Here is a 21,369-nt window from a genome sequence, read left to right as displayed (position 1 = left end):
AATTCCATCCCAATAGAATTTCTCAGGTTTAGAAGCTATCCAATCATCGAGCCATTTTTTGACCTCTTCATAATTCGAGAAGTGCTGATCTGCCAAGCCATGTGACATTGATCGGAATAAATAGTAATCTGATGGAGCAAGGTCTGGTGAATACGGCGGGTGGCATAAGACTTCCCATCCGATAGTTTTCAACGCTGTTTGAACAACTTTACAAACATGAGGACGAGCATTGTCATGTTGAAGAATTATTTTATCGTGTCTCTCAGCATATTCGGGTCGTTTTTCTTCTAATGCTTTTCTTAAACGGAATAATTGGAGTCTGTAAAGTGGCCCATCAATTGTTTCTTTAGGTTTTAGCAACTCATAGTATACCACACCAATCTGATCCCACCAAATAGACAGCAAAGCCTTATTTCCATGAATATTCCTCTTTGGTGTTGATTTTACAGGTGCGCCTGGGTCAACATAATGTGTTGTGCGGACTGGATTGTCAAAATAAATCCATTTTTCATCTCCAGTCACTATTCGATGCAAAAAAGACTTTCTTTCAAAACGATTCAATAACATTTCGCATGTCACTAAACGCCTTTCAATATCACGTTCTTTCAATTCATGTGGAACCCATTTTCCTTCCTTTCTTATTTTACCGAGAGCTTGTAAACGTCTTGAAATTGTTGCCTGATCAACATTCAACTCTTCTGCTAATTGTTCTTGGGATTGAGCATCGTCTTCGTCCAATAAACTTTGCAATTCTGAATTTTCAAATTTTTTTGGAGGTTTACCACGTTCCTTGTTGTCAAGATCGAAATCGCCACTTTTAAATCTTCTAAACCAATCTCTGCAAGTTGTTTCAGATAAAGCATGGTCAGAATAAGCTTCTACAAGCAAACGATGACTTTCTGCAGCAGTTTTCTTTAAAATAAAATAGTGAAGTAATACTTCCCGCAAATGCATATTTGAAGGCACAAAGTTGTTCATTTTGAAAGATGTATAAAATTATCTAGATATGAATAAAATCAAATTAAAAACTATGATATTTAAAGCAAATTGAACGTAGTTTCACACACATAATCATCCATACATTAATTTTGTCTTAAAAAGAAAATTAACTTGTCTTATTTTAAACAGCGGTTTCATATGCATACACCTATTAATACTACGAAAAGGCTTTTGAAAGTATAAATTATTAATAAGGATTTTTTATAATAAACACATTTTATTCCAATTTAAACAAACATGTGATTTTTATAACAAACACATTTCATTCCAATTAAACAAACTGATTTAACATAACTACATGAGGAGATTTAAATAATTACCTTCAGATATCATTCCCATCGGATATAAGATAATCCATGCTGAATATCTCAACCATCCTAACAAATAACTTTTATATTGATGCAGCGTAGTTAAGTAGAATGGATACCTGTGAAAATTATTAATAACAGTTAACAATAAAGTTAATACCTCTTTATTTATTTATATACTTGTTTTGGAATTAAAAATACAAAATAATTATTTGTTCAATTCAATAGTCTTAAAAACTCAACAGTAACTTAAACAATAAAAAACAGCAACCAAGTCAATAATAAAAAGTGCCAAAAAGTTTTTGAAAAGTTTAACAAGTCAAAAGTGTGGTACCAGTGTGAAACTTCAAAATGCAAGGTTTGGCTTTTTGTTGAACATGCATACTAAAGCTTAATTTGAAATAATAACTATGATATATTTGTAAATAGTTTATTTAGTCAGAAAATAAAAAAATAACAAAATTAAGTTCTCACAATTAATTTACCTTAAATTTAATTTTTATTTATTTTAATTAATTTAGTTCTTTTATATTCAAACATTAGCTGTTTTTTTTTTAAGTTTTTCATCTGACTTTTTATTCTTTGTAAGATTACGTGATTTTATTACAAAAATTAAATTTGTATTTATATATTCCGTAAATTAGAAAATGCAGAATTGCTTTTTGTTTTAACTTATTTTAAAAAATGATTTTTTTGTTAGCAGAAGAAATTCAGTTTTAAAAGCTGTACCATATCAATAAAGGGATGGTAATGTCTATATATCAAATGAAATATACATTAAATTTTTATTTGATTTGTATTGTTGTTTTTTTTGATTTTTATTTGATTTGTATTGTTTTTTTTTGTTTTTTTGAAATTTTTTAATTTTTTTTTTGACTTTTTGAAATTTTTATTTGATTTGTATTGTTATTTTGTATTTTTTATGTAACTTATTTTTAATAAAAAATTGTTAAAATAATCATTTTAACAACTTTTTATTAAAAATAACAATACATCAACAAAATATTATATTTGTAAATTTTGCTTTATTTATAACTGTTAAAATAATAATTTTATTTTTAAACTAAAGTTGAACTCATTTAATTTAAATTCTCAAAGGATCATAAAATATGTTGGAATAACAAGAGTTTTTAAATTATAGGAGTTCATTCCTAAATATTAAACCCTAAAGGAACTGAAAACATTGTTCAAATTAAATCTTTCAAATTATAGTAGTTTAAACTACAACAGTTCAACTTTAAGCTTTATTTATGACATAAAAAAATTCCATAATTTTAATACATATCATATGTATTATACCATTTACCTTATCTATTTATCAAAACATGTTTTATAATTAATGATTTAAGGAGTGCTAGACACTACAACAACTGACATAAAGTATAAAAACATGTTTGTCAGGGAAAACCGTACACCAGCACAAGCCAGTTTAATGAGTTAAACAAGAAAAAATAAGCCAAACTAGACAACCTAAGTATCCTTGATCAACCCTTTCCTTATGTCATCCACTGACGGGAATGCACTATCAAACCAATTGACAGTAATAAATCTGCCATCACAAAATCAACTATCTTTGCTAAGCCTAATGAAGTCCAAGAAACAGTCAAAGCAGAAAAACAATAGCTCAGTGCCTCAACAAGAATGACCAATGCTGCTGCCAAAAATTTTTCAACTAAAAGTACCACAAACCAACCAGATTTCCACAATCCAACCAAGATTGAAAGTACCAAAAAAGAAGTAATTATATATTACCATAAAGTAAAATCTAAACTGATGAACCTTGATGTGACTAAATCAAAAGGATTTGATGGAGTACATCCTCGAGTTCAAAAAAATTGTGCAAACGTTTTTTCACTACCCCTAACACTTATCTTCAATTCCTCAATTGCAACTCTGGAAGTTCCATATATATGGAAGAAATCAGAAGTTTCAAAAAAAGGAAGTCAAATTGTAGTAACTATAGACCAGTCTTAAAGACATCAATACCAAGTAAAATACTTGAGGGAATAATACATGAATCAATCTCTGATCACTTGTTAACAAATGGTTTAAATACTAAAGTTCAGCATGGTTTTGTGAAAAGAAAAAGAATGCACAATAAATCTGTTGGAGTCTTGCAACATTTGTACCGATGCTGCTAATCATAATGAACCTGTCGATGTTGTCTATACTGATTTAGTTAAGGTCTTTGACAAGGTACCGCACAAAAGACTTATACATAAATTGAAAGCTTACAGCATACAAGGAATGCTCATAGAATGGATCAAATTATGGTTATCCAGGCATCTACAGAGAGTTACAAGTGGAAGTGAAAAATCTGAATTGAAAAAAGTAACAAATGAAGTTCCTTAAGGTTTTAGGCTTCTTACCTTTTGTGATATATATATATAAACAACCTACCAGACAATATTTCTAATTATTTAAAACTTAATGCAGACAACAGCAAAATAATGACAATTCTTGCAAAACTATATTGACAAAGCCGTTGAATGGACTAGAAATGTTTTTCAATTTTGTGGTAAGTGTAAAAAAATAAATCAACTATTACACAAGGTTAGAGCAAGATTGACTTCGTTATCTATTGAAATGTATCACAGTTAAGTGTAACTTTGGTATTTTTGTGTCTGATGATTTGAAATTAAGATTAAAAGTAGATGCAGCAGCAAAGGCAAAGTGGAAATTAGGTGTGCTAAAATAAGCATTCAGAGGACACAGTGAATTCCTCTGGCGAATATTATACACTTCATACATTCAACCTCATCTAGATTTCGCTATCCAAGTCTGGTAACCATTAGATATATCAGTTTATTGATATATCTATTGCAGGCCTTGTTAAGAAGCGTTACGCAGCTCGCATTTTGCTTGCGAAAAGGCGATTTGCCTATGCATTCAGCAGTTTTGCGTTACGCAAAACATATCTTTTAGAATATTTTTAATTATCTTTTGATATCGTTTATGTGACGTTTATTCTGAAGAAATAAAGTTGTAAGTAAAAGCATTTAACCACAATTGTAAACTAATAGATTTTTTGTTAAAGAAACAGTTTGTTTAATAATTTTTTTTATTGTTGATAAAAATTAGTTAAAAAAAAAAGTGTTTTAAGTTTTATCTTAAGGAATTAAATATATAAATTCCTTTTAAATGTAAAAATTATTTTTTGTCTTAATAGTTTAAAAAATGCAAGATTTATTTTAATGTAAATATTTTATTAATAAGATATTTTGTTTATTGTTAATTCAATAACATAAAGTTTTAGCGACGTTCGTTTAGTTTATGAAAATAAATTATGATCACGAATATGTTATCGGTAACTGATAAATAACAAAAAAAAACTCTTTATTGTTTAAAAACATTATTAAAAAGAGTTCACAAATTAAATAAGAAAAAATTTATTAACAGTTAATAAAATAATCAAAAACCATAAGTAAAATCATAAGAAAATAAACAAGCATTATTTTACGTTTCATGAAAAGAATATTTTTTTCAAAATAAAATTTAGTTCATATTTAAATAAAATAATAAAAATGATTTTTTAAATAAGAAATTAGATTTTATTTGTAACTTTTGTTATAGTGAGAAAAAAAAAAACTGTTTGTATGATTTTTAACGCGTTAATAAAATAACTTTAATTACAATGCGGTACTTGAAAAGACGCTAGTGACGCAATATAACTTCTAACGATGCAAAATATATTTGCTGAGTTGAGTTACTTAAAAATGCGTTACGCGTTTTCGCTACGCAGCGAAATGATGAAGCGCTTTTACAAGCAATCACCTTTCTATAACTACATCATTCTCATTCAAGCAATCAACTTTCTATAACTACCTCAAGGTACTCCTCAAATACATAACACCGGATTCTTTTGAGAGAACCAGTGATACAACTAGCTCAACTCCACTTGGCACAACAAAGCAAGAACACATAATTAATTTGTAGAATTACAACCAAGCAAACAATGAATTATACAAAATATCCAGATATATATAACTAAGATATAAAACTCTGAATCCATCCACCCACGGATTCATCCAGAATCCAGGGATTGGAATCCATCTGTGGATTGGGATGATTTATTTGCTAATAAACCAATGAATGAATGCTAATGAAAATTCTTAAACTAAAACAAAAAAATTTGTGATCAATAAAAAATAGCTGTGTGAATGAACAACAACTTCTACCAATCGAAATATAAAAAATGATTCTAGTACTGTCAAATATTTTTAGGTAGTAAATACCAATATTGCTTTATAATGTATATCATAATATTAAAAAGGTTCTATAAATACAAAAGATATGTATTTGAATATTCAATTCCTACCAATAATGAGAATTCCAAAAAAATCAAAAATGATAATTTAACAATATGAGACAAACCCTGTTCTTACAGATCTTACAACAACATCAGCAACTGTTGAAAATGCCTAAATAAAAGATTAGCTAAATTAGTCGCTTGTTGTTAATTGTCCTTTTTAATTCTGTGCCAACATTTTTAATTCTGTGTCAACAACACCATTACCTGCCAATTATAGACCAATTTCCTTAACATCAGTAGTAATGCAAGATAATGGGAATGTTTCATAAAAAATCCAATAATAAATCATCTAAACGCAAATAAATTAATAAATCCAAATCAACATGATTTTGTTTATAACAAAGCTTAACATAAAAGCAAAAAAAGCCTCATAGAAACACTTGTTGTAACTGAATTAATTGCAAACAAAAATCCTGTTGATTGTTTTCTTTCTTGATTTTTGCAAAGTCTTTGACAAAGTTTACAAAAAGACTATTAGATTCAAAAATGCACTAACAATAAAAAACGGTGCAAACAATAAAAAAGTATTTCAGCTTGAAATAATCAAACTCACGACTCAGACATCATAGAATTAGAATCTGTCTGCTTGCCAACTGATTGCATTTTTGTTTCTAAAGAAAACAACCTCTGCAAATAATCAGCAAATGCAAAAGATGTAAAATCATTTAAGTTATTGTTTGACATAATCAATCAGCAAAACTGTCACAGGGGTTGTTTTAAATTGTTGTTTAAATGTGCAGCAGTTTATAATACTACAAAACATGTATATTTTAAAAATAGATTTTTCAGTGTTAACAAGATGTTTTCATAGCCACTGTATTTCAAATTTACTTAAAGATTTGGAGAAAATTTTTACTAATATATGTTCTTCCTGGCAAATATGTTAACTTCTAATGGCAACTATTTTAATATCTTTTTAATTACTAAGTTAAAATAACAGGAAAAACATTAATGGCAACAGTAGTAATTTTTAATGTTTTTTAACCTTAATAACTTTGTTGATAAAAATGATGTTTGATACTTTTATAAGTTTTTAAGGCAAAAAATTTAAGTCTCACCTAATCACCTCACTAGCAGACCACGCAAGTACTAGAGGCACAAGTGCAAAGTTTGAGTGCAAACTCTTCTCAGGTACAATTAAAATAAACAAACAAAAGTTACGCCCACAAACCTAAAAATTGATATAAAAAAAAGTTTATGAAGATATGAAAAAAATAGACTATTATATCTATTAATATTTTTATTATTTTTATTGACAATTTTTTTTTTTCTTTTTGTACTACTTATTTATACTAACTTTTAAAATAAATATTTTTAAAATATTTATTTTTTAAAATATGTATTTTTAAAATATATATTTTAAAAATAAATATTTTAAAAATATATATTTTAAAAATAAATATTTTAAAAATATTTATTTTTAATTTATATTTTTAAAATATATATTTTTAAAATATATATTTTTAAAATATTTATTTTTAAAATATTTATTTTTTTAAATATATATTTTTAAAATATATATTTTTAAAATATATATTTTTAAAATATTTATTTTTTAAAATATATATTTTTAAAATATGTATTTTTAAAATATTTATTTTTTAAAATATATATTTTTAAAATATGTATTTTTAAAATATTTATTTTTTTAAAATAATAAGAAAAATATATTAAAAAAAAAATAAGAAGAAAAACCTGAATTAATGGAGCAATAATGCCTGTTCTAACAATCCTTAATAAGGGGTTTAATATTTCTACAAAAGATGCTAATTGACATGTCAGTAAAAGCTCACCGACTTCTTCAAAAAGAAACAAATGTGCATCTAAACAATTAACAGCAAAAGATAATAACAAAATGTATATGTTTAGTATATAAAGGATTTTAAAATATAGCAGCCAGTCCTCAGCGAGAAGCGAGAGCTTAAGCTCTTGCCCATACTCCTTTAAAATAATTTACGGGAGCAATTTATGGCCATCACAAAAGTTTAACTTTTTCATAAATATAAACCACTTTCTCTCCTTCTCTAATTTTAGATATTGATTAGAAAAACTAAAAAAAATTAATTCAAAATATTAAGTCAAAACTGCTTTAGCAAATATAATTGACATACAGCCTGGAATACATTAACATACAGCCTGGAATATGTTGTATGAAAATAAAAAAAAGCTAAGTTCAAGTTTCAGATTGACTTATTTTGCTTACAAAATGTGATTGCTTATTTATTTTGTTTTATTTCAGATGAAAAACACAAAAAAGTCATTTTTGAAATAAACCAATAATTGCATAATAAACTGCTATGATTTTTTAAAGGTTACTGCAAAAAAAAAAAATTGAATTGCAATGGAATTGTTTTTAATTAGATGGGACTAACTGATTGGTTTCTCAAATAAAATGCCATTATGAAAAAATAAATGAGTAATATTCTGTCATAAACTTTTTTTTAGTTTATGCTTTCTTATTAAAGTTATTATTTAAATTCAGTTTATAATATTAAACATTTGAAAAAATAAAACATGCTTTTTGAATGTTATAAATGTTTTTTTCATTTTGCTCAAAATTATGTCTCAATTTTAGCAAAATAAAAAAATAAAATGCGGAATTAAATGTTCTGCTAAAAAAAAATTGCAATTACTTAAACACATTTATTGTGGAATCTTTTAAACTTCCTGATTTCTATTACAGCAAGAAAATATTTTTTATAAGCAGTAAAAACTTTTATAGCTCTTTACTTGTCAAATTTTTTATTAAATGAGTAAAGTTTTAATAAATAAATTGTGTAAAATGTTTAATCAGAGATTTATGGCAGTGTAAGATTAGTGACAATAGTTCACGGATTAAATCCATGACATTTAGCATTTTCTGCTTTAACTTTTAATGTTTTATCCTGTTTTTATTTCTTTGACTTTTTATGCGCTCATTTTTTATTTAACTATACATTTATCAAATGAATGAGGCGTAGCAGGGTGTATGTAAATGATTTTATTAAAAAAAGTTATCAGATTGTGTATATTTTTTTTGTAAAGTTTTGTATCATTTTAAACTAATAATATACACAAATTCTAAAATTTTGAAAATAAAATGTGCAGGTAGAGGTCAAATGTATGCAAATCATTCACTTTTTTTTTCTATCACACATATAACTAAATATAAAAAGTTCAGTATAATTATCATAAATTTTGAAATATAAAAACAAACCAAAACAAATACCTCTTCCATACCATATTAAAGTCAAAACTGTTTTAGCAAATATAAATGTATAACATACAGCCTGGAACATGTTGTATAAAGATAACCAAGCTATTTTGCTGTAAATAATTACTAAACACAAATTGAAAAAATTTATTAAAAACTTATCAGCGAAAGGTTTCAAATAAATTTTGATTTTAATATCAATATATCTTAAGTATTACCTAAAATCTAAATATTTACAGAATGTAAATATTTAAACTTTATTATAATATATATACATAAACATATATATATATATATATATATATATATATATATATATATATATATATATATATATATATATATATATATATATATATATATATATATATATATATATATATATATATATATATATATATATATATATATTAATTGAAGGACTTAGTGCTAAATGTCACAAATGTTTTAAGAAAATCTGATTTGATCTGAGATATAACACTTCAAAACAAGGATTTAAAATGGCTGATCAAAATAAATTTTCTAAAAACATTGTGTGACTTTTGTACTTTTAGCACTAAGCCCTTCGATTATATTTATTCAAATATATATATATTTATAGTATTTATATATATATATATTATACATATATATATATATATATATATATATATATATATATATATATATATATATATATATATATATTACATTTAAATATATATATTTATATAAATTATATTATATATACATTATATTATTTATATATATGTATTTGAAAAAAAAAAATTTTTTTTAATTATTCATTTCTCCAAGGCGGAGAGGGCCACTACAGTTGAGGAGACTATTCTTTGTGGTTACAACTCTCTCTCAACTCTATAACTCTGACCTCGACGAATAAGGCCGCTGCGCGGAAAAACAAGTTTAATATATTATATATATATATATATAAAATATATTAAAATATATAATAATTTTATCTAAATTTCAGAACTCCTTTTCTGACAACTGGATTATATAAAATTAAATTAAATTATAAAAGCAAAACAAACTTTAAATACATAGGTTTACCCACAGTTACTGTGTTTTGCCAGAATAATAGATAAGTTGGCAAAACACTTGCTCAGCTGTGCAACAAATTATTATATCAGTAAAATTTTTCTTATTCAAGAGTTTTCTGGTATAACAGGGTACCATTGTGGGTCTAAAAATAGATTTAATAAACTTTTTGCAAAGCTTTCTGGGATCAAAATGCGGACAAGCAATACAAAATGCAAAGAAACTTAATACCAATTCAGAAAGAAAATGTGTATAAAAGTGTAATAAAACAATATTAATAGAATTTATTCTCATCAGATACTTACTACCTCAAACATTTGCCAGCTGGTGTAATTTTTAAAAAATTGGAAGAACTAAAGATTTAGAAAAAAGGTAAAAGAAAAATTTTCAAAAGCTTTCAAAATTACATATTTAAACAAAAAGTTTACATCTTGTAGATTTTCTTGTTGAAAAGAATAAAAATAATATTAACATAGATGCAAAAATATGTATAACAATTATAACAAAAAAATTTGTAAACTTTCGATATAAACACAGAATGAAACAGAAATTCATAAATTCTTCATTTGTTTTGATATAAACACAGAATGCAGCATTGTTAATTTTAATACTAGAAATAGCCATAATTTTATTGTTGATTTTCTGTATCATTTGTACCATTTAGTCTTTTATGAACATAAAATATACGATTTTATTGCTTTAATAAATCTCAATTTTCTACTTTCTTGGACCAGCAAATTGTCAACTTTCATATTTCAGCTCAAGGAGTGCAAGGGTTAAAACAAAGTTGAGAGTTAAAACAAAGTTGAGGGTTAAAACAAAGTTGAAGGTTAAAACAAAGTTGAGGGTAAAAACAAAGTTGAGGGTTGAAACAAAGTTGAGGGTTAAAACAAAATCTTAATAGCTATCTGTAAAAAAGCAAAAGCATGTATCAAATTTTATATCAGCCTAGCATTAGTGATGTGGCTTTGTTTCAGAAGTGTGGAATTATGGAGATTATTAACTTTCAAGATTGTTTTCTTGTCTATAAAAGAATTTATAATTAAAGAATTGCTTTTATAGAAATAAGCAACTATTTATATTGCGCTATTTTTAAGTGTGTGAAAAGTTAACAATAAGAGGTTATGCAATCAAAAATAATTGTAAAAAGCACGAGTTTATTTTGAACAATTCAATGAACATGTGTATTTAGATTCAGATAAAAATAAACGATTTAATCAAAAGTTCTAATTATTTGATGGAGTAATCATTGGTACTAGTATCTTAATTAGTTTATGTTACTTTATAATTGGTAAACCTTTAACAATGCTTGTGTGCTTGAATATCTTTGTAAAATTTAAATTTAATTTTTAAAAATTTAGCAGTTTATTTATTTTATTTTATTTTTTTGCTAATTGCAATTTTTTCACTTTTTTTCTGTGTATATAAAGATTGCGTAATACTTATACAGGTACTAAACAAAAAAAGCAAATTTAAAAATATTAAAAACCATTTTGAACAAATTTTTCCAGAGTTGAAATTTAGGCTTTCTTAAAAATTATGGATAAACTTATTTATAAACACTTTTGTAAATATGTACTAATTTTATTTGGTAGCAACTTTTGAAAAGAAATTTATATACATATTAATTAAATATATTTTGAATATTTTTATTTTAAAAATATAGTTTTAACAGTCAATGTTTTTAATATTTTTCTGACCTTGTCAAATTCTTTTTGCTTAAGCATTTATTTTCATGTGCTTAATACAAAGGAGAGGTAGTTTGTTATCTTTTGGACAAAATACCCTCCCTGAGCGTATAAGATTGATTAAATTCATTCCTTTATTAAATTTCATTTATTGCCAAAGAAAACAATCTACTGATAAAAATAAAATCTTGGTTTAGTCAGGCTTTAAAATGTCAAATTTAAACAAACTGATCAAAATTAGATCTTTCATTGTAATCAGCTCTTAAAAATTTACAAACACTAAACAAGAATTCAAAAAAATATTGAGAGTTTGTATTGAAAACTGAATAACTTGTATTGTTGTTGTTATACATTTTTGAGCCGTTAGTCCACATTTTGATCCCAGAATCCTTAGTTTTAATTTATTCAATATTTGCGTCACAAAAGCAAAACGGTACCCTAGAATTATAAATTTGAAATATACAAACTCAAATTAAAAAAATACTAAATACTTAAATAAAAAAAAACTAATAATATTATTTATATAACTATATTAATTATATTATTTATATTTTATCATATAATTCAAAATTTATAATATATCATAATTCAGAAAACTTAAATAAACAAAATCTATTCAACTTTAGTTTATTTAAGTTAAAAGACTTATTGCAGGGGCATGTTAGGTTTGATCTCTGTACCTCTAACTCTAGAAAAACAAGCACTGTACAAAAAAAAAACACTGCAACACAACTACTGTATTTTAAAATATATGCTTTCATTTTCCCTATCAGAGACCTAATAATATTAGATAAATTTTTTTGGGTTAAATACTATAACTATTATAGAAATTCAACACTTACAATCAGTTTTGGCTTTATCTACTTCACTTTTGATTTTTTGTTCAAAGGAAATTTTCTAAATTAAACATACATAACACAATTACAATACTTTTATCCGAAAGAAAATTACTTGTTCTGTTTCATCTGAGGTAGGTTAATCAGGAAGGTTAATCTTCCTGAATAACATACATTGGATGAAACAGACTGTAGAAGAAATTTTTATGTGTTTTTTACTAATTTATTATTGCTCTTTAAGAACATCGAGCACTCTATATGTAAAATACACTAACTTACATGGTATACTGTTATCATATTTGGTGTGATTGTACTAATAAGGCTCTTTCTTTTTAAAACAAGGTCCAAAAACACATAGTAAATGTTGTTTGACCTTGTTTATTTATTAAGTTTGAGCCTCTGTCTGATTGTTGTAAGGTTGCATCTCTTTTGCTCAAGTAGCTATCATGTGCTTCATCAAATCATTTAAATAACTAATTATCAGTCTTGATATTTAATTTTTGCAATACTTAAACATTTTTTTAATAGTAGGATTGTGGACTCAAAAAAAAAAGGTATTTTAAAGAAAAAACAAGAACATCTTCCAACCACCCAAATCAAAATTCTGATAATCTTATGGCAATATCTACCTTTTTATAACCCTAACCTGTTTGTAAGTTCAATGAATATATAATGTGAACAATAATATTACAATGCATTCACTGTTCATATATTATATGAACAGTGAATGCATTATGTGCACAGTGAATATATTATGGAAACAGTAAGTACATTACGCATTGAAATTAAGAATGTTTAAGAGCACTGAAAAGGAAACTAGCTGAAAGAAAAAGAATACTAAAAATTATTATACAAGTAAGTTTCAACAAAAAAAACCTTGATTTGGTCTGAAATATCACCATCTTCTTTTTCTTCTTCAGAGTCTTCAACTTTCCATTTATCAAAATCGACTCTTAACCAAACAGGTTTCTTTTCTTGTTTTAAAAGACGAGGCCATTCCTCTATGTTCAAAAATCAGAAACACAAAAATTAAAAATATAAGTTGAAAAAAAAAAATTATTTAATTTAGTAGATTGCAAGTAAAATACATAATTTATTTTGTTTTATATTTAATATACATTTATATTAAATAATAAAATAACAACCTGATTTGACTTGTTTAACTATCTCTAATTGGATATTCCTATCAGTACACTTAAAAATGCTTTTCTATAAAATAAAGCAAAAAAATCCACACAAAAACTTACACAAATCTTATACAAAAATCCACACAAAATATACAATACAACTAAAAAAAATAACTAATCGAAAATTGGCATGGGATATACTTTTAAATTAATGTACTACTTTTTTTAATCTTTGTGCAATGATTAATCTTAATAGCAAATTTATATAAACAGAACAAAAATATGATTCATTATTTAAATGAAAATATGATCATTATTCAAAGATATTTTTGTAGGTTTTGCACAAACTGTTTGGATTTTGTTTATATATTTTATTCATACATTAACTAACTTGTAATCTATTTTTGTTCTACATTAAACTGTTGTTATTAAAACTGTCTTTTTTGCAAAGTATGCCATTAATGGTGTCAAAAGAATAAAGTCATGATATAAAAAATATTATTTTGATTATAGAGAAATTTCATATTAATATCATGTCAACCATATACTTAAATACTGCTGTTTTTTTACAGCTGAAACTACTTAACGCATGGGTTTTCAACCTTTTTTAAACCACGGTCCAATTTTCAAACCTTTTGACATATATATAGTTATTTATTATTTTATACTACAGTAAAACCTTTCTCAAATTTTTGAGCAAACACATTTTATTGTAAAAGACAAAACTAAAAAACAAACTTTATTAAGTATTGAATAAATAATAAATAAAAATTAATAAGTAAAAAATAATTTTTTTTTCATTGTTAACATCTCACTTTTGTATAGTAAAGCAAGTTGTTATGCATTAATTTCTTAACACAGTTGTTTTCTGTGTTTTGTTTTTTTTAGTCCCTTTTTTTGACAAAATTAACGATCTGTACCACATATTGCAACACACTCTTTAAACCAGATGGAAGGATTTTGAATGCCAGTACTTCTCTGTGTATGAAACAGTGGGTTGATGCAACACTCATGACTTTGCTCATAACCAATGTTTATAAGCCACTTTTTGATCCTATCATTGGAGGCGCTCCATCCTTAAAGATGCCAGATCCCATTCAAGACCACTGTCATTAAAAAATTCATCTATTTCTGACTTGTGAAAAAAAAGTCCTTTTTAATTTTTTCTTCCACTGCTTATCACGCAAAAACAAGAAGCTGAGCGGCAAAACTGACATCTTTTATCTAAAGGGAGAAAAAAAAAAAAAAGCCTCGCTTTTAATCTATGCAATTACCTGCTCCTTTATATAATGCTTGCCATTTTCTTACTCCTCATTTCATTTCTCTAACTCTATAAATCTCTTATTCATCCTTGTATGGCATACTGCTGTCATATTTGGGCCGGTTTTTCTAATGGTGCTCTTTCTCTTCTAGACAAGATCCAAAAATGCATTGTAAACATAGCTGGATCCGCTCTATCTGCTTAGGTTGAGTCTCTTTCCTATCGTCATAAAGTTGCATATCTTTCTCTTTTCTACAAATATTATCATAGTCACTGCTCAAAGGAGCTATTGCCACTAGTTCCTTCAACTAAAACTCATTCTTGTTTGACTCATCATTCAGCAAAGTCTCATTCATTTACTGTATCTGTCCCTGCATGCTCTAAAAACTTTTGTTTGTCTAGTTTTATCCCCAGTACGTTAACTCTTTGAAACTGTCTCCCATTTTCATGTTTTCCTGACTCATACAGTCTTCAACTTTTCAAGTCTTCTGTCAACCATTTCTTAGCTCCTAACTCTATTCTTGTCAACTAGTAACTCCTAACAGAATAGTGGTTGCTTGCAGCCTTGTTGGGAGCAAATCAGAATAAAAAATACAACAAAAGACACAACAACAATTCTCTTTTGGGCTATGCTATCTGACAACCGGATTGCCTCCAGCTTTTTCTCATAGTCATCTCTTGTTTAACAATATTTGTGTTTCTCTTCAGGGGACAAGAAGGCCCTGACAAATATCTGCTAAGTAGTAAATAGTCATGACTTCTAAAAAAAATCCCATAAAGTTCATTACATGAACTTCTTGGAATTAGAAGCAAAAAATTTTAATTAACTATTAAATTATTAAGTTCTTTCAAACCAGCAAATTCTGAGACATGGCGACATATTTAATCATCTGGATCATTTAACACAGAATTATCTATATAAAAATGGAAAATTAAGAAAATTGTTTACAATAGAAGATTTTTTAAAACAAAATTTATTATTTGTCAATAATTTAAATAAAAAAAAAATTTCATATAAAATTTTTTCTTTTCTTTGTATTTTCATTGTCTTCCTTAAAATTGCACTGACCTACTGTATATTTTAAGTAAACAAAGTAAAAAAAAATATTGGTAGGGATATCTCATAACCTCAATTATTTGACAATAATATAAAAGTTATAAAAAGTTCTTGATTACCCAAAACAAAATAAACATGAGTGAGTTTTAAATTAATTTTTTTTACCTTATAGTCGATTCTCTTATAAAATTCCAACATAAAACTGTAGTCATTTTCACCATGTGCACCATGGCCAGACCCTATAATATACAAAAATTGATCCTCTTATAAAATTCCAACATTAAATGGTACATTTCTTCATTATACACATCATGGTCAAACACTTAAATGTTAAAAGACAATAACTTTACACAGAAAAAAAATAGTTTAGTAATAAAAATTGAAGTCCATCAATTGATTAGCTTTTAGCTCGAGTTTAGTTTTAGAATTGACTTGCAATAGTCCACTCATGACTACACACATTATATATATATATATATATATATATATATATATATATATATATATATATATATATATATATATATATATATATATATATTAGGGTGCATCAAACCCCCTCATAGGTTAAATTCTTAATGGCCCTATAATAAACATGTTTCTTTGGTGTTAAGTAGTCGCTGTGTGAAATATTATAAAAATTTAATTATTTCTAATGGGTCCACATGAAGCACGAAATATAGCTTACTACGGCATTATTATGATATTTTTGCAAATTTGTATGTCTAACTTAGCATGAATGAAGAGTTTTATAATTCATATCTTCTTACTGTAGAATGTTTCAAACTCTATTTGTATTTTCAGGAGTTAGCAACCACTGTACCAATAGCATAGCACAATCTGCAGTGAAGTTTACGCCAAAAAAGACTCGCCAGAAAAGTTCAGTGTTTGGAATAGGAGCTGGTATTACAGAAGCAAATAACTGGTTCACTTGTCGGTAATCTCCAACCAGATAACTGGTTGCAGATTACTGACAAGTGAACAAGTGCTGCGATACTACATGCTTCATCAACAAGGTGGCCTGTCTATAAAGTGATTGAAACATGCAAAAATTGTGTTAAAGCAGGTCATTCCTCTCTTCAAGAAAGTAAATATTCCAATAATAACAGAAAAGAAGGCCTGTGAAAAAATCATTGCACTGTCCGAAAAGAATGCAAAACTTCGTTAACTTCCTCTAGATCATCGTTCATCATTGTCAGCACTTGCCGAGCTTGAACAAATGTCAGAAGAACTCAGTTTGACATTTATTTCCACTGTGGATAAAAGATGCTGAAAAAGTCATGAAAAATGACAAAGACATAAAGTTTTTAGAGCCCATGAAGACAGACCGCACTGCAACATTTGGCTCCCATGACAAGAAATTGGTATTACAGTTACAGCACAACGACTGTAAAAGCAAGAAGAAAGGAGACTACGGCAGAAGAAGCAGCTACTGCTACAGTATCTGCTATTTGTACAGTAGAGCTCTCTAGCAACAGCAGCAAGGAAAGTAGTGATGAAAGTAAATGTGATATCGATAGTCCTTTCATAACTTCTCCAAAGAAACTGGTAAAAATGCACCATCAAACCATTTGCACTGGAATGGCAGCTCATATACCTTATAACAGTTTCAAATCTCCAAGAATTGTGGCATTGTCAACAAGAATGAAAATTTCTCCTGCACAACAGTCTGCACTCACTGAGGCCATTATTGAAGAATCAGGAGGTGATGTTAGCAAAATTGCTATATCATATGCCACAGCAGACAGGTCCAGGCGTATGGTGAATGAAGAAATTGCTTCTGAAGTTCGGAAGTCATGGGTTCCAGCAAAGTATGCTTCCCGGCACTGGGATTCTAAACTGATGAAGAGCCAGGCAACACATGACTTACAGGAAAGACTTGTGGTCGCTGTTGGCAACAACACCAATGTCAAAATTCTTGGCATACCTGTTTATCAAAATGTCAAAAATATTATACTTTATCAAAATGGTCCTTCTTGAAGAGCAGATCTATTTGTTGCCAGCAGGAATAATTATCATTGCTGCACAGCAGACAAAGTTATGCAGCTTTGTCACCTTTGTGTGTCTGATATACAGTGCCTGGTGGACAACGTGTAGATCTGCAATTGATGCCCATGGCATGATCTCTGCCTTTATCAGAAACATCTGAAGTACACACAAGTGAGTTCTGAAATATCTGAAAGCATTATAAAAACACTAAAGCAATATCTGTGGTACCTATGTTCTGAAATGGTGCCCCTTGCTCTATTCAGTGACATTGTTTCAAAGCCTGAATTGCAGTACTTAGCTGAGAAGCTTAGGGCAGCGAGGCCTAGTGATGGAATGGCTCTGCCGCATGATTGCTATGGAACTGGCTTTGGAAAACCCAAGTTCCCGACTGAAATCACTGCCACAACAAGACTTGGAGATTTGGTTACTGCATATTTATGGTACATTTTCAGCATTTTAGAGATGAACATGGATTTTCTTAACAATAATGTTGAAAACTGGCCAGTTCACCCTTTGTTTCTGTCATCAAAGATAAAGACGATTTCTGTCAATGTTATCAATGACAGTGTGGAACGCGGCGTGAAACTAAGTGCAGACTTTCTAGATGTAGCCAAAACTGAGGTGAATTATTAGAACATTCCTCAAGTTGTTGAGGCTGACAGAAAGAAAGTTCCAAATCTGCGCAGCCATAAGAAGAAATGAACAGCACCAACAGTTGAAGATCACAAAGATGACAATTGATAATATTTAACTTTATACCCATAGTCCCAGTAGATAAAAGCTACCTATTGTACTGTGCTCTGTTCAATATTGTAAATTTTATCATACTTGTTTGGAACATTTGAGTATTTTTTTGTCCATTTGACAGCCTTTGCAGTAATTCCTGGAACTATAAGTAATTTTGTATATATTAATTGTTTAAATGTAACCGATGCCAATAATAATATTAATTACAGCTTATTGCAAAAAATACAGATATCTGTGTTCGCTGTGGACATCTTAAATTGCCACAGAAAAATCTCAAATTTTTACAGGAGTCATAATTTATGAAGTGGAACCATAGTCATAGTATTTAACTAGTCTGGAAACGCGGACCATTTTCTTATAACACTTAAGTTCCTCTTTATACTAGTGCTCAGTCTACTTTAGAGTGCATCAAATTATATACATTAAACTTCGCTATAGTTAAGTTGCATATATTCTGGGATAAATATTGAAATGGAAGGAGCAAATTGTGCTTGTTTCGGTTATTCAGTTTCAAGTTATTATTTTGGATTGCATATATATTTCGTATTCCCAATAAAAATGATGAATATAGCATAAAATAAAAGCATCAACTGTTGATAAATGTAGTTATGTGACAGTGGTTGTAGTGATATGAATATGCATATTCAAACCATATAGCTTACATCATATAAGCATTTAAGTTATATGCTATATGAAAATACGTTATAGATGCAAACATTTTATCGACTGTATAACTTAATGGATGTATATGGGTATAAATGCTTAGTATCATATATTCAGAGTATATTGATTTAAAATGTTAGCTAATAGAGCCTAATAAACTCTATAATCTATATAAAGTTTACTTAGCTGGATTAGTTGATAATTTATATATGACTCTTTACATTATGTTGGTGTCTTTTCTGGAAACAAAAAAAAATCAGGTGCAATTTTATCATTTTAGACTGTTTAAAAGCACTTATTACTGTAAAAAAAAGATTAGGATTTTAATAAATACTTTAAAAAATAGCTAGTATATCGAAGCTTCTTAAATTAAAATTCAAAAGCTCGTATATAAAATTTTGCTTTTATTATGCTGTATTGCAATTTATATAATAGCAAATAAAAAAAATATATTTGATGCAATAAAGATGATGTAAAAGTTTGCTACCAAATATTGCATCACTAACATACATAAATCGAACAATATTTAATTAAATAAAAATTACAATGTATTAAAAGAAGATTACAGAATTCTATTTAAAAATCACTGGGTATTAAATTAAGTTACAGAATTTTATTTCAAATCTTGATTTTAAGTTTAAGCTATGATTTATCTATTTTGTTGAATGCAGAAAAGTAATATCTCAAAATCTAAGGTTATCTTCAACTAAAATAAGATATTTCATGTTAATTATCTAGTTTCAAAGTCAGTTGCAGTGTATGATGATATACTTGACTAATCTAGCTGACTTTGACAACTGGTGCCACTGCATGACAAACATTTCTTTTGCTTTAGAAAGCAATCAAAATTTGTAAACTAAATTTCTTAAAAGTTGTTTCTTGTAACTTACAATGATGTTTCTGCAAATCGCAAGTTGTTGAAAAGGCATTTTAAATGATTCCTTTATACCTAATCCACCACATTAAAATAAGACAACTTGTTACTGTCTTATTTAAATATGATTTATCCAACTTAAAACATATGCAAAAAAAAAAGATATATGTAAGGATGGTAAGCTTTTACTGTGGAACCATATTGCTTATATATTCTATGAAGACAGAGAATGTGGCTTATGTATTTTACCTAAACTTTTGAGCATATAACATCAACAAAATATTTATTAAAAAGTATTAAACTTGCTGCCTAAGTGATAAGTTTTTGCTGTATTAAAAATTTTATTACATTATGGAATAGCTTATTTGATAAATATTTTGGACACTAATAATCACTTAGTCTTGCAAGGATAATCCGTCTACTAATGTCTTTGGCTTCAATAATAACAAAATAAAAAAACTAAAAATTTTTTTAGCAGCTAGAAAATGTAATGTATTTAGCTACATGGGTAATACTAAGTGGTAGTAATATGGTATTAAGTCATGCCAAAAAAAACACGATGTTATTAGATTTGTTCAAAACTAAATACCTTTTATATTTGCAAAATATATGTAAAATAGTAGTGTTGTCTTTATTATTTTAAAATTAAAAAGACAATTATATTATTTTTATTATTCAATCTTGTATTGTTATTTTATTATAAAGTTACTACATCATAAAACTATTGAATATACATGTAGTATTTATTTTACTATTCTAGGAGCTAATTATATACCAATAATATTTTTAAAAATATGTGGCTATGAAAATAGCGGTTTTAGTAGGTTCAAGTCATCTCACTTTTTCTTTAATGTTCTTGTTCCAAAATAGAGGGTGTTTTTTAAATGATGTTTTTTATATATCAATTTAGTTTGACTTTTTTAAATCTTAAAAGCTTTTAGGTTATCTTTTGCAATGTAAAATCTACAAACTTGTATATAAAGTGTTAGATGATCATGCATATTTAGTAGCAAGCAAATACGATAAACACGGCTCAGGATACAATTTAGACATGTTAGAACTAAAACCAATTGTAAAATTAGAGATACTAAAAACATTCCCACGAGGTTATAATAGAATGTTTTATTTAGTAATGTAGTGGGATAAACGCTTAAACGTTATAATATCATTGATAAAAGAGATACCAGTCAGATAAACAAAGACAAGATTTGCTCCTTCAAAACATGAAAAAAAAGTACAATTTTGGAAAACATGAATGAAAAGTACAGTTTTAAAAA

At 27.0% G+C, this 21,369-nt stretch overlaps 1 protein-coding gene across 1 annotated transcript in view; it reads right to left on the bottom strand.

Moving 5' to 3' along the window:
• The window catches only part of LOC100205849 (very-long-chain (3R)-3-hydroxyacyl-CoA dehydratase), a 35,391-nt gene that overhangs the window by 10,131 nt on the left and 3,891 nt on the right, over positions 1-21,369 (bottom strand). Inside the window, exons 3-10 of the mRNA XM_065816857.1 lie at positions 15,985-16,058; positions 13,520-13,583; positions 13,251-13,375; positions 12,381-12,435; positions 8,828-8,938; positions 7,315-7,442; positions 6,678-6,790; positions 1,320-1,426 (exon numbers count right to left, since the gene is read on the bottom strand). Of these exons, the coding sequence (XP_065672929.1) occupies positions 1,320-1,426; positions 6,678-6,790; positions 7,315-7,442; positions 8,828-8,938; positions 12,381-12,435; positions 13,251-13,375; positions 13,520-13,583; positions 15,985-16,058 (777 nt within the window). The remainder of the gene's footprint in view (positions 1-1,319; positions 1,427-6,677; positions 6,791-7,314; positions 7,443-8,827; positions 8,939-12,380; positions 12,436-13,250; positions 13,376-13,519; positions 13,584-15,984; positions 16,059-21,369) is intronic.

The sequence above is a fragment of the Hydra vulgaris genome, chromosome 13, assembly GCF_038396675.1.
Source record: "Hydra vulgaris chromosome 13, alternate assembly HydraT2T_AEP".
Classification (NCBI taxonomy): Eukaryota; Metazoa; Cnidaria; class Hydrozoa; order Anthoathecata; family Hydridae; genus Hydra; species Hydra vulgaris.
The sequence above is the reverse complement of the archived record's forward strand: the minus strand, read 5'-3'. Positions and strand labels throughout refer to the sequence as shown.